This window comes from Astatotilapia calliptera, chromosome 3 (genome assembly GCF_900246225.1).
Source record: "Astatotilapia calliptera chromosome 3, fAstCal1.2, whole genome shotgun sequence".
Classification (NCBI taxonomy): domain Eukaryota; kingdom Metazoa; phylum Chordata; class Actinopteri; order Cichliformes; family Cichlidae; genus Astatotilapia; species Astatotilapia calliptera.
The window spans coordinates 4,115,730-4,130,327 of record NC_039304.1 but is presented as its reverse complement, the minus strand read 5'-3'; the positions used below and the strand labels follow the sequence as shown (position 1 = coordinate 4,130,327).

At 39.9% G+C, this 14,598-nt stretch overlaps 1 protein-coding gene across 3 annotated transcripts in view; it reads right to left on the bottom strand.

Annotated features, from left to right (window-relative positions):
* Positions 1–1,701: 1,701 nt before the first annotated feature.
* LOC113017037 (RAS guanyl-releasing protein 2) overlaps positions 1,702–14,598 on the bottom strand; it is a 37,195-nt gene continuing 24,298 nt past the window's right edge. For 2 of the 3 annotated variants that reach the window (XM_026160292.1, XM_026160293.1), the window contains exons 10-17: positions 12,753–12,827; positions 12,283–12,405; positions 11,271–11,386; positions 11,032–11,173; positions 7,882–7,918; positions 5,067–5,225; positions 4,133–4,195; positions 1,702–3,240 (exon numbers count right to left, since the gene is read on the bottom strand). In XM_026160292.1, coding sequence (XP_026016077.1) covers positions 4,137–4,195; positions 5,067–5,225; positions 7,882–7,918; positions 11,032–11,173; positions 11,271–11,386; positions 12,283–12,405; positions 12,753–12,827 — 711 coding nt within the window. In that variant the 3' untranslated portion in view covers positions 1,702–3,240; positions 4,133–4,136. The remainder of the gene's footprint in view (positions 3,241–4,132; positions 4,196–5,066; positions 5,226–7,881; positions 7,919–11,031; positions 11,174–11,270; positions 11,387–12,282; positions 12,406–12,752; positions 12,828–14,598) is intronic. The other variant, XM_026160295.1, reaches the window with a different exon arrangement.

Sequence of the window (14,598 nt, the reverse complement as noted above, 5' to 3'; positions counted from 1 at the left end):
AGTGAAACACACCAGCAAGTCCAGCTGTGAATGGCTCAAAGAAATTGATTGAGATGTTTTAGCATAACTCCAAACTGGCCATTCAAAAGCTTGTGGTGTGTGTGGCTGGATGAAAACAACTCTTCAAAGAAGCATGGGCCAAAATCCCTCCACAGCGATGTGAAACACTCATTGCCACTTACTGCAAGGGCTTGATTGCAGTTCTTGCTGCCAAGGGTGGCACGACCAGTTATTACGTTTAGGTGGCAATTACTTTTTCACATAGCTTAATAAATTAGATCATCATACAAAAAATGCATTTTAGTTTTTTCTGGATGATCTCTGTCTCATTTTTTGATTTTGATTTTTTTGGAGGATGTGAAATATTTAAAGGTCAAAGAAATCCAGATGGCAGCAAATACTTTTTGTGACACTATTCTTGTGCGTGATAGACCAAGGTCAAAAGGCCAGGTTATCAACACATCACCTCTCCAATTCATCAGCTCATTTTTATTTGGCACAGTCCCTCATGAGAGCATTTAGCAGCATGATGACAGGAGGGATGAGATATGAGCCGAGCCAGTGGCTGCAGAAAGTCTACAGAAAACACGGAGCAAGGGCTGTGCAATCAGACACCACAACTGACTTCATCTCAGAGAATAATTACATGTGGCACTGACTCCGAGGCTGGTTATTAATGCCTATAATGGACAGGCAGCAGAGGGCACTGGATCATGGTCACATGAAGGGTGAATGAAATGTACAGTAGTACAGTAGTATCCTGTTTTGTTAAAAAGGACCTATTGTGCTCATTTCCAGGTCCATATTTTTATTTGTAAACTTGACTTGGGCAGTCAAATGAGCCATGGCTCATCCTTATTTACCTCACACCGGGGTGTGGTGCAGGCCATCAGTGTGAATCGAGTGACTTTAGCTCACAACCCTTTCCCTAGCCAACTGACAGAACGAGCTGTGTGCCCTAAAATGACCTTATTAGGGTTATCCACTGACATCACACAGAGTCAAGAGTAGAAAATAAAGCTTTTGAGTCACATGGGTTGCTTGTATATACCCTAATTGTATATATCCAACAGTTTATGCAGTACATTAAAAAAACTAGGACCATAATAGGTGCAATATCTCAAAGACCTTTTTTCAGTTGCTGTTAAACTGTCTCTTGGAAAATACTTGAATTTGGAATCGTAGAAAAACGTTGCATTGATATTTTAATGTGCTGCAGGCCATACATGCTACATTAAACTGGGCCGTTTTGTATTAAATGTGAGAACGTGTTCTGAAGTTAAGCATGTTTGCAGCTAGTGTTAACTAAATGATTTCACACCTGCACTCTGCTAAACCTCTTTGTCTGTTTTACTGAGCTAAGCTGATCTTGAATGGACAGATTCAGACAGGGGAACAAAGAGCTCCCTTTTTATGAATTGTGAAAGAATATCTTTGATGTTTTACTTGACACAATTGTTCAATTTTTTTTAAAAAAAAAAAAAAGAATTTCTTCTTCACCAAAATCGCCAGCTTTCATTATGAAACATTATCTGTATTTATAGTAACAGCACAAAGTTTAAGTAAAATCAACCATCTTTAAGATCAAAGCAGCTGCTTTAATTTAAAGTGTTCCCTGCTCAAGTAAAAGAAGAGAAAGATTTATGTGAATACACCTTTGATTCAGCATACAAAGTGAAAAGAGAACTAAAGCAAGACAAATTTTACTGTTAGTATCATTATTATTATTATTAGTCACAGAATCTCATAACAAGAACACATATTAGAAAGATGCCTGCTGCATTTAATACTGAGGAATCATGTAGAAACAGACCACGAGGAATAGCATGACATCGTTCCGAATAACAGCAAACATCCAATCGTCAGGCAAGGAGTGGCACAGGACAGGCATATTCGTTTTTTTCTTTGTTTTTTTACCAAAAAAATAAATACCAGCAAACTGAGGAGCCTCATTCAGCGACAAACTGGCAGTTGAAGCAAACGCCACTCAAAGTCTGAAGTCATCTCTCCACAGGCACCAAGAGACAGAAACATTTCCTCTGTGTGGAATTTCAAGACATCATACTTGCTAAATAAACGAAAAGTTGGCGTGCTACGTAAAAAAAAAAAAATTACAAATTTAAAAATAGAAAAAAATATCTGTCAGGAGAATACGAGGAAGAAGGAAGAAGCATGCAGATTATAAACAGCGAAAATACAACTTGCATGGAAACTTCTCAGGAAAATGTTTTTAGAAGCTGCTGTCAAATAAAAAACGGCTCCAGTTCTAATCTTGTTCTTTTGATTATTTCATTTATTTTTTCTTTAATGCTCTCAACGCATTTACTGGGAAAGAAAAATGGGCTTCTTCATGTGACAGCAGCATTCCTGTTTCTGCTACATTCACAGTACTGCAGGAGGATGGGTCATCTGTCACTGCACTGGTACAAGACAGTACTCTATACTGAAAATAACACCAACCGCAATAACTATAGTTACTGATATTCAGGTAAACGTGACGAAGAACAGAACATTAATTAAAGTCCATCCCAATTACAGCCGTCGCCACGGTTCTTTCAGCTGTTTCCTTTGCTGCCGTTGTCATCGCACTTCAGACGGGCATCACAAATATTTTATCTGACATCAAAATTGGTCCTATTATTGGTCCGCTGAAATGTATTTCAAAACAACAAACAAGAGGAGAGGGGGGGGGAAAAAGTTGAGCTTCCCACTTAAAGGAGACTGTAGCTTAGTCTGGGTGGCAGCTTTACATTCTTGGCAATAACAGCACCTCTTTTATGTTTTAAAGAAAAGACAACTGCGCCAATCTGCAGTGTGCTCAAATTTACAAACTCCACTGACGTGAACATTTCACCAAGAAAATACAATTTTGTGGATTTTCTTTTAAATATATATAGATATAGATATATAGAGAGAGCGAAAGAGTAAGTATTTAGTAAGTATTTTACAGTAACACTCGTGGCCGACACAGAATCAAAATGCACATCTTTTTTTTTTTCATAGAAATCATACAGAGACATTCGGTTCCCACTGGTCGTCACATTCCTGTGAGTCGGGCAGAGAGGAGTGCTGCTGCAGCGTGTGTCCACCGTGTGGCAGCATGTAGGTATCCTGGATCGTGTTCAGTGCAATTTCTCCTCAGCGCTGCGGGTTGTAAATCTGACACACTGTAGCACATTCTCCGTCTCGCTCTCGAAAGGGGCTGATTTGGCTTCTCGAACACCGACCGTAGGAGGGATTCTAAAAAAGAGCCAAAATCTGTCACCGGCCTGTTCATCAAAACCGCTCTTCAGTTCAAGACTCCTGCAAAGATTTGTCATACACTGACAGTCAGACGATGCTGTGTAAAGGCTGTGGGAAACTGTGGTAACGGTGAATAATTGCACTGTCTCTCTTCAAGGGAAGACCACGAGCTAAGCAAATCAGGCACGAGTCTGACATTCCCTGTGTGTAACTTGGTGTGAAATACTGTGGAAATGTGCACGATTTTATTGCACTACATCTGCAACGCCTTTAAGTGACCTTAAAGGAGTAAATATTATCATTATTATTTCAGTATTATTAATCTCCACATATTTGTTTACTTCTCACAGAGATCTCCAGGATGATCTCCAATACCATATCTGGTCCTTTTTTATGCACTCTGATATTTTTCGTTTTTGTCAAACTCAAACTAGTTTCACTTCTGTGGGAATAAGCTGAGAAGAGAAGTGAACTTTCATTTGAGGTTTCAAGCCAGAAAGGGATTAAACGACAACACACTGGTGTGTTTTCTGTGCGGTTGCATGGGTTAAGTGGCTTTAACAGGAAGAGAAATGAGTTATGCCAGAAAACTGGGAAATATGTACGCATGTTTGAAGGTGACCAGCAACTCTGTAGCTAATTAACTAATTCCACACAATTTGTTATTTGTGAAAGAGCTACAGGTTGATAGCCAGGCTTTTAATGATTACTGTGGTAGCTGACAGACTGTGTCAGGTCCTGCTGACTTTACAGACAACAAGAATTCTTCCAGGTCAAAATGGAAGCTATGAACTCATTTAATTAATTAGGAACAGAACTAATCAGCAAAAACATATAAAACAATTATCTATTAAACAGCAAATAAGCGGTCAAAGTGCACCTCTCTCACCTGGTTATAGATGGACATCAAATACTCCTTCCTCCACTGCCTCTATATCTTCCTCAGCAATTACTAGTGGGAACAGAGAAGGTGAGGGCAAAGAAATAAGTGGCGGTTTGGTCAGCCATCTGGAAATGCAAAGCATCGCCTAAAATCCAGAAATGTGCGGCCTTTGTCTATTTACCATTCCCAATTCATTCGTCTGGCAGCATTGTGCTGCCCACTGATGGAGCAGGTTTGCACTGATACAGAATTGAGCCAGGCAGGGCGCCACTTTTGCTAATGTCTGATGAAAACACTGCCTTTATGAGTCACTAGCCTCACTGTGGTGGACCATTTACATTTCCATTGCAAATTACACTCTATTGTTGGAAGAAAACACTCCAAATGTCAGCTCCCCATACACTCAAAGGAAGACAAAAGCCCCCATCAAAAAGTGGAGGTGTTGCAGTGGTGACATGAAGTCAAAATTCCTCCGGGCTACACTTGTTTATCTTTGATGCCTGCGATGGGAGATTCTATTTTATCAGCACGAGGGGTCAAACTTTAAGGTCTGTACACATATCAAGCTAGCTGGTACTGTATTCATTCCTGTGAGAAACAAAGATTCTAAAAACAAGTAACTCGATGCTTGAAAAATACACTTATTCTGTGGGGGCTTTTTGCTTATGCCTGTAGGCCACAACCAGCAGCAGGTAGTTGCATAAGGACCATAGATATATATATATATGTGTATATATATATACACTAGAAATAGGAGGGCTGGCTCGATCCAAAAAGGCTGAAATTGATCAGAAATGTTATAAAAGACAGTTATCAGTGGAATCACAAATCATTTTTTAATTTTTAATGTAATACGTATTTAGACATGTGTAGGGGTCCATTTCAGCAATCATCCTCTTGGAAACATGAGGGATGCTAGCTGCATGTAGATGCATCTTACCAGTGTTCTGCAGGCTGGGTGGGGTGTTAGCAGGAGGAGGGAAGCTGTAAGATCTGGCCTGGAGAGCTGGCGGCGCTTCATGGCTGATGCTCTTGGTCCTCTTCCGGCACTCAACAGCCAGCCGGCTTCGGCAGGCCTTATGGCAGTTGACCCCGCAGGCTGCAGTGGGAATGTTCGCACGATGGGAGAAAGATGGAGGCAGGGACAGGTTTCGGGAGAGGAGGAGAGGACGGGGGGATTGGAAGGGAGGGAGGGACAATCGGCGAGAGAGCAGGCGAGACAGGAAGAAAGGATGAGAGGGCCAGGGGCGAGAGGAAGATGGAGGTGGAGAAGAAGGGTCAGACAAAGGGACGGGTGCAAACTGATGAAACGGGGCAAACGGGAGAGCTAACGGTGACAGTAAAGTGCTTCGACATGCTGTACAGACACACGAACACTGGCACATGCACACGGTAAGGCCGACTGTGCCCGACAACAGCTCTGTCAGCTGTGGGTAGTCTACAAGGAGAGGAGTGATGGGTCACCCAGCAAGGCAGCAGGAAAGCAACTGAGTTACTGGAATCCACGGCAACAGAAATCTTTCCTGGTTCATTTCTTCACTGTCACTGGTGGTAGTCACCTGACTTTAAATAACTATAAAGTGTGCAGATAAGCATCATATCAAGAGAAGAAAACAGTAACAACCTACATAGTGGCAATATAACAAATTTTGATCATACTGGATTTTTTTATAATGCTTATTTCTTTAACTCACTATGAATTTTTCATTCTAAAATAATTATCACAGATATTCGTCAGTTCCCAAATAATGACACATACCTATCAGTCTTTGCTTAAACTCTCATGTACTCTCATGTCTTTCCAATGTATATGAAGCTATAAATGTTGCTACTATTCCCAGTCTTCATGCTATGGTGAGCAAAGCAGCTGGGGGATGACAATTCAAATTTAACAAGGAGATCTTAGAGCAGTCTTAAGGTCTAAAGCAAAAAAAAAGAAGCCTACCTGCTAAAACGTCAAAGAGATAGAAAGAAGCAAAGATGTTTCTGTGATATGGATGTTAGAATGCTGGCATGAGCACAGCCCCACATCTGTTCAGACAGTGAGAGGTTTCTGATTCAAATCTCAGTAGCTGACATCTACTACCCCATTACACACACCAGACAACCCACACACATCAAGAGCGCTCCTGCACTGCACTGCACTGCAGTGGGTGATTCATTTCAATTATGTGCCTGCCGGTCTGTCTACCTCCCTGAGTTTGGGCTAACAATGGTAATGGGGATGAATGGCTGTGGGGCTCTCTCATTGACTTCCCCTGGTCTCATTAATGGAACAAGCCAGAACTAAAACTCTCAGTCAGGCTCACAGAATGCACTCCTGTAGAGTGGAGAGGACACGGGAGAGTGTGAGGGTCAGTGGTGTGTATGTGTGTCTGTATACACAGAGAAATGCATCGATCTCTTTGTGTGGATCTGCTTGTGTTATTTTTTAAAGCAATCACATGCTTGTCTTTGTATTTTAACAACAAACACAAGTTAAAGATTTAAAGCTCCTTACATAACTTGCCTCATTCACGCAAGCACTTTTTGCTACACTTTTTCTATGTAGCAGTCACACAACAGAGAGCAACTTGGTGTTAACATCTTCCCCGAGGATGTTTGACATGTAGACTGGAGCAGCTAGTGATTGAACCACCAACCTTCGGATTAGCAAATGACCTGCTCTACCTCTCCTGAAGTACTAATCCAAGTCTCCCATCCAAGTACTAACCAGGCCCGACAAGATCGGTTGTGCTTAGGGTGGTATGGCCGTGACCTAGTCAACATGACGTCATCATGAAAAATAAGAAATTACTAATCCTTAAAGTTGTTACACTAATTCAAACACAAATATCTGTATTTGTTAACACATGTGTCCTTTTGTTCTCCTACTTAGACCTCCAAGGCTCCAAGAGAACAACAAAGCGTTACATCCTGCGATACACAAGGACTCTGCACACAATACAATACTACTGTGAGGTTTCTCAAGCTGTCATTGCATTAACACAATACTTAACTTCTTCTAAATAATGAGATATTCACGCTAGTAACTGAACAAACTGTGTAGGCAAGGCTGACTGAGAAATCTTTGCAAAAACCTGACGTGGAATTTAGTTTATGCAACACAGAAAAAGCAGGGAAACGCCATCTATGAAATATCTGCCCTACCTTTCTCGCTCAGATGTCTGAGCTGTATCCAATCACTCCTTAAAAGACTACAGCAGATGGAAACTAGGTTTATTTGCATTTTAGATCCGGCATCATGTCCAAACCTTTGCTTGACATCTGGAGAGCAACATATTTGTTGCAAATTATTTAGAGAGTTTAACGTCTGCAGATCATCACTCTGCTTTACAACATCAGCACGGACCACCAACAGCATGTCCACAGAGGGGGGGGGTGGACAAGCTGCAAATGTGTTTAAGAAGGTAGCCGGCCTCTGTGTATGTGCATTTGTGAAATGAACCAGCTTCCTCAAACACAGGTCCACTTGGAGGCCTGAAAGGGCAAATAATTCTCCATTGTGTATAGTGTGCTCTCCGGTGATGGAGTTTATCCAGCTGCTTAAGCAGAGGGCTTTGAATATAATTAAATGTGTGATATGTTTGATGACATTTACTTAGCACTCAAAAATCTGTGGAAGGTGCAACAGATGGGAATCGATTGGCTTCAAAAAAAAAGGCACTAATTCCTTGAAGCTTGTACCCTTGTAGCTAGAACAAGTTTATTTGTGCAGAAAACAGCGAGCAAAAGCTGAACGACTCCTCTCTTACCTTTACATTTGTAGCCTTGCTTGTAAAATCCCCAGATCTGGAAAAAAAGAAAGAAAAGAGAGGGGAAAAGGAGTGGGGTTGGGCATTAATCCTGATTTTATTTTGTTTAGGACACAAGGCGCTTTATATAATGAGGTAAAGACCCTACAATAATACAGAGAAAACTGCAACAAACAGGCAACTGTGAGTACGCACTTGGCAAAGCAAGGCAAGAAAGAGGTACAATGAAGCAAAGAGACACGTAAGGTGTGAGAGCGAGATAGAGGGAAAGAAAGGGGGAGAGAGACGGGAGGCCGGCTGGACAGAGGGGGTGGAGGGGGACCGAGATCAAGCGGGATGCAGGGAGCGCACAGGCAGTGGGGGAACAATGACATGAAAGAGCTGAACTGGAGATCACACACCGCACTGGCACATCTGAGGAGGCACAAAATATCCTGACCTCTTCACGTACACACATACAGACACACACAAACCTACATGAATGACAGCAAAGCCACATACACCTGTAGGTGCACATTTGCACACTGACACAAAGAAAGTCTCTCTCACACACACACACACACACACACACACACACACACACACACACAGCCAGAGGCTTTAAAACAAAGAGAAGTTAGTTCTGAGCAGAATATCCAAACACAACTATCATCACAGCCCTGCCTACGCTGACTGACCTTTAAAGCCTCTGTAGACGCTAAAACACAACACACTACAAACAACAGCTGGAAACATGCTGGTTTTAATTTAAGCTTTGCCACCTCTACTGGCTGTAGTTACACATTTGATATTTAAAAAATGCACCGGGAGACGTTTATGTTTCTATTTTTGAAATCATTTCTAGTGCCTCAGTTCTGAGTTTTGAACCAGCACTGACAAGCAGTGTGTATTTAATTTCTCAGGTATTTTAAGGCAATCTTTTATCAAATAGGAAAGTTCAAATAAGGGAAACTGTGCTGTCTTTAATGCCCCGACTGTAACAAATCTCAAATGTCATTCTGTTCCTGCTAAATTGCTTAACACAAAAAAAGTGACAGAAGGTAAAATTTGGCTTTTATACGACGAGAAAAGTTTCCATTTATCATTCTACTGAATTCCCATGAACCTTTTTTTGTTATCGCCATTTTATTTTAAGTATTTTCAAATGAGGGAACAAGTTGTTTTCTAAGTGACTGACATCAGCCATTATTGTGGAAGAAATAATGGAGGAAAATGTGCAAATTTGGAATTGGAATCACTTTATCTAGACAAGCTCAAAAGTACCCTATTTTTTGTCTCTAGTGGAGGAAGGGGGTTAACTGATCGAACTAACATTTTAGTCTGTCAGACAAAATAATTTGTAGTAATTTATGTCATGCACATAAGTAAAAAAAAAGAGCACACATCCAACCCTTTCCATGTGCACACATGGAAAAACAGGGACAGGGAGAGCAGCAGCATGACCCTGTGCAGGACGCAGCAGGCAGGAAAGCCTGGTGGACGGGCACGCCTCTTTCACTCAATTATGTTTAAGGCTGTGAAATCATTTGCAGTAAAGCATCACTGTTCACTGTAAATGATTCTCAGAGTAGACGCGTTATTTTACATCTTTCAGAATCAGGCTCAGGACTGGGAGTTAAACTTAACATGTAGTTTTTAACCTCCATTATTATTTTTCAGTTTGTAGACCTTTATGCTAGTTTAAGAACCTGTAACCATATCAAACACATAATATGACGTCAATGTACAATTAACCCTGCAAACCAAAAGCTCATCGACAGCTCCAAACACTTAGTTTCAGACATTACATACTCTTACCAAACTCTGCAGTCCAGCAGGATAAGGTCACCCACACATGTCCATAGTAGGCTTGTTTAGAAATGCTAGTTTGCAGTATGAGCATACATGCATGTACAAATGTACCTTGGAAATCAAGTATATACTGCATAAGACACGCAGCCTGGAAAAGATCTGTGACTGTAATGAGATATTTTTATCTTTTGTCACAAGGTATGAACACTCTCGTAACTCAAAACAGAATAAGAGATGCAGCATGCGTCAAAAAGCCTCGATGCATCACTCTGTGTAATTTCTCTTCTGAAACTTGTTTGAATCTTTTCCAGAAGCCTGCTGCATCCTCCGGAGATGGAGAAGCTTGCACACGGTGCATTGTCGGCTTGCTTCTGTAATCTGTAAGCCAGTAATTAAAATAAAAGACCAAAGAAGAATGCAGGCACCACAGCACCAGACTGAACATCCTTGTGCGAATACCGGTGACTGGACGCTGGTGTTTACAGAAGGCCCAGCTGGAATTGGACAGCATGTTTTAGGCAAGTGTTGAAAAATGTGCTGCAGGAAAATATTTTGTTTGCACAGGAGCCAAGAGGAAAGCAGACAGATGAGGAAGTGGTTGGTGTACAGTATCTACCTCTGCCACACACACACACACACACACACAGATATATCCAAAGGAAGAGGCAGACTGCCAGGGTCCTTATCTTTCCCTGCTCTGTATTCTGAATTTCCCCCATGACGATTTAAAAGTAACAGACTTTCCCCAGAGTTTAACGTGCTGCTGTATACATGTTTAATTTTAATGGAAACACATACGGTTGTCTGTACGTCTCTCTCGAGAATTGGTCCGCTTATAATGCAATATAAAGAAATGAATGTGATGTCATCTCAGTGTCTCTACTTCAACACTAAAGGCCTGTTCTCATTACAGCTTAGTCACTGTCTGTGTCTCAATAACACAGAGATCCTTGGGGGACTTTTGGGAACGTTGAGGGCCAGAGGACGCACACTCACACACCCTTAACACTGCCACAGACGAGGGTTATCATCTCACCCAGTTAACTTCCTCTCATATTTCCCAGAATGCAACTTCAGCAGTGTGTGGCTGCAGCTCAAAGTGATTGCACTACCCTGACCTGACAGGAGGAACCTTAAAGAGTTGTGCTACCACGGCTTGACAGTGACAGCCAAGACAAATAATGAAGTGCATGACACTGGGGCATTTATAAATCCTACAGCTGAGTCAGTGCCTAAAATCGAGTTTTTCATGGACTGTGTTTCATGAACATTTTAGGATGGACTGAGGTCAAAAGCAGAATTATACACAAGCTGAAAAGATGGCTACTGTTTAAGTTTTAGGCATAGATGTTTACTCACAAAGCCAGCACAGTGTTCACAGAACGTGGGCTTGACATAGGTGGTCTCAGTAAAAGTGTGGATGAAACCCATCTTGCAGTTCAGCAGAGAGCTGGCTTTCATAAAGTAGTCTATCATCTCCTCCCTGCTGATCTTCCCGTCTCTGTAAGAGGACGCAGAAAGAGATGAATGTCATAGAAAGCAGATTGTAAGTTGGCTCAGTCTATAAAGTGCTTGTGAATAAAGCTACAGATTCTCACTGGTTCTTGTCCAGTTCTCCAAACTTGCTGAGGTATGGAAAGTTGTTCCTGATTGCTTCAAATTCATCCCTGGAAATATTGCCATCGCCATCTGTGTCAAAGTTCTTGAAGACTGACTGAAAAGAAGAAAGATGTGAAGTAATTAGGCTGTTTTAGGGAAAAGTGATTATTGTGATTGCCTGAAAAATAACACAAAAATTTATGTATTTAAAATTTAGATCCACAGATTTGTCCATGCATGAGCTCTGCACCAAGTTTCACAACATTTTTCTTTTCCATCTTTGGTCATATATCTGCATTTCACTTGTTTATTGTGTAGTTTTGATGAATTAGCAGTTCTGATACTAACACCTATAACACCTCTCAGAGCAACCTAAAAAACTAAATGTTCAAACTGGGAAACAAGTATTCCCTCCCTAAAAGGCAGAGAAACCCACAGCATCACAGCAGGTCACATTTATTAAATAATGTTGATTGTCTTTAAACTTTATAAATATAAATATATATACATACAGTAGATAGAACAAAGCTAACACTTTGACTGGGTGACAACCAACTTAACACATCTGGAAAATAACATTTGCTGAAACAGAATTTTACAGACAGAGTAGATCTGTCATGCAACTCATTTGCAGATGTGCATTTGTGGGGAAGAAGTTACCAAAACACATACGCCCTAGTTATGGTAGTTATGGTTTGTGCAAGACTAAAAAAATACACTCTGACATTTGCTAAATCTTTGACAAGCCCAATAAAATGTAGTAGATCAGACTCATGCAGTCTAAAAGATGATTTCATAATCCAGCAGTTTGATAATGAAGAGCACTGGTGAGCGTTATTGTTTTTGAATTAATCATTTTAGTGGTAAAAGCCTAGAGATGTATCAGTTTTTAAACTTTTGATCTTTGACAGTTGTGGTGGTGAGTACAGCCATAGCTCATTTTTATCCTTATCCTTGTAGCACCTCTCAGGCTCTGAGAGATGTGAATATGAAGGGAGCAGAGAAACTCACTTCCACCATCTTCTCTATGTGTTTCTTGATGATCGTGGGGTCAGCGCTGGGCTTCACTGAAACGGCCCACTCATCAATCATACTGGGCTTGGGATCAGGTGCGGGGGCAGGGCTGGAGTTCTGCTACAGTTGATGAGAAATCAGAGACCATGAGATCAATAATAAACCAGGGAAGTGAAGCAAAGAAAGCTGCCACACAGGGCAGAAGTCAGGAATAACCTCGGTGGATCAGAATGAAAATACTTTTTGAAAAAGATTTCCAGCGTAACAATTCTGATATTTTAATATCTTAAGATAAATATTGTCTACAGTATATTTGTCTGAAATGCAGGCAATTTTAGACTGAGGTTCATTAGGCACGCTTAAAATCACCATTATCTATCATAGCAAGTCTGTAGAAAAGCAATATTAGTGCATGAGAGGTGAGGGGCTGGGAACACACGGGATGAGTATATCACCATGCTGCTTACCACTGGCTTGCGTGGTTCCCTCTGTAAAGACATCTGATAGATCTCCTCTTCTGTGTGGTATTGGTCCAGAGACACCTGCACAAACAGCCAATGTGAAAAAGGCACATGAAAAAATTCAAGTAATTTCCATTTATCAGGTAAAATCAGGTATTAACACCAGCAGTTATTTCAAATAAGAATACTTTTATTTCTTAAATGTAAAATACTTTTTCTATAAACATCAAAAGTAAAGTTTTTTATAGAGTTACAATTTGGTTCATACCTTCCAAATCAGTCCTACAAAACCTAAACTAAAGGCTAAAATATTGTTTGCTAGCTAAAAATATGACATTTTGAGACATCAGTGGTTTATGCTAGCAGCCTGTGTCTAGTTAGCTATTAAAGTATGAACTGTGTTAGCAAGCTACTGGAGTTACCTAAGGCACTATACATATTTAAAATGGTAAATGGCCTGTATTTATATAGCGCTTTACTAGTGCCTAAGGACTCCAAAGCGCTTAACATATGCAGTCATCCACCCATTCACACACTGGTTTGATTTGATTTGATTTGATTTGATTTGATTTGATTGATTAGCATTCAAATATCTCAGTGAGGACAGAACAAAGATCTACCACAAAGCAAGAAAGCATGAGACAAGGCTAATCAAAAGGTATTGGCTGAAGCATTTGCTTATTACGCCAACCCTTTTAACAAAAGATCTTTTTGCATGCAGCTCCTGTACACAGGGCTCGAAGCAAATAATAAAACAAAGCAAAAACAAGACAAACAAACAAATAAACAAACAAGAAAAAGAAAAAAAAACGTTCCACCTTAGATAAGTAACTACATCAAAGCAAAGGAATCAAGAGTTTTTTTTGTTTTTGTTTGTTTTTTCTTTTTTGTTTTTTGCTCTTTTCATTCTTGATTTATATATTTTTCTAATACTGTATTTTTAAACATATTTTTAAACAAGGAAAATGAACTACACCTTTTTAAATCACTGTCATAACTATTCCACAGGTTAACTCCTCTAACAGAAACACATCTCTGCTTTATTTTTGTCCTCATCTTGTTTTTTTTTTAAAGAAATCTGTTCCCCTTAAGTCATACTGACTCTCTCTGACTTTGAACAGCTTCTGAGTACTGGGGCAAAGCAAGTTATTTTGTGCTTTATACATTATCTGTGCCATTTTATATTCAACTAAATCATACAATTTCAGGGTATTCAGATTAATAAACAAAATGTTAGTTGGTTCTATATAGTTTGATTGGTTTATAATTCTTATAGCTCTTTTTTGTAACTTGAAAATAGGAAGAGTGTTCGTTTTATATGCATTACCCCATATCTCCAGACAGTAAGTCATATATGGAAGCAACAGAGTACAATAAAGTGTGTATAATGATTTTTTGTTCAGGACATGCTTTGTTTTATAGAGAATAGCAATGGTTTTTGACATTTTTGTTTTCACATGGTTTATATGAGACTTCCAGCTCAGCTTATCATCAATTATCACTCCAAGAAATTTATTTTCGTACACTCTTTCAATTTCAATTCCATTAACCCTTATTTTAGATACATTTTTCATTTGTCTAGTGCCAAAAAGAATCAATATTGTCTTCTTTATATTTAATGATAACTTATTTACATCAAACCAGTTTTTTTTTTTATTTAACTCCTTTTCCGCTGTAGTCAGAAGCTGTTCTAGGTCACTGGTGAAGGCAAGCTACATATTTAAATGTAATGAGAGGGGAAGACCCAAAAGTCTTTCGCTTTAATGTGCAGAAACATAGCTTAGAACTAACATTTGAGTTTGGAAAGCTTATATAAATTTACTTTTTGGTTCTTTGGTCTGTTAGCAATTTG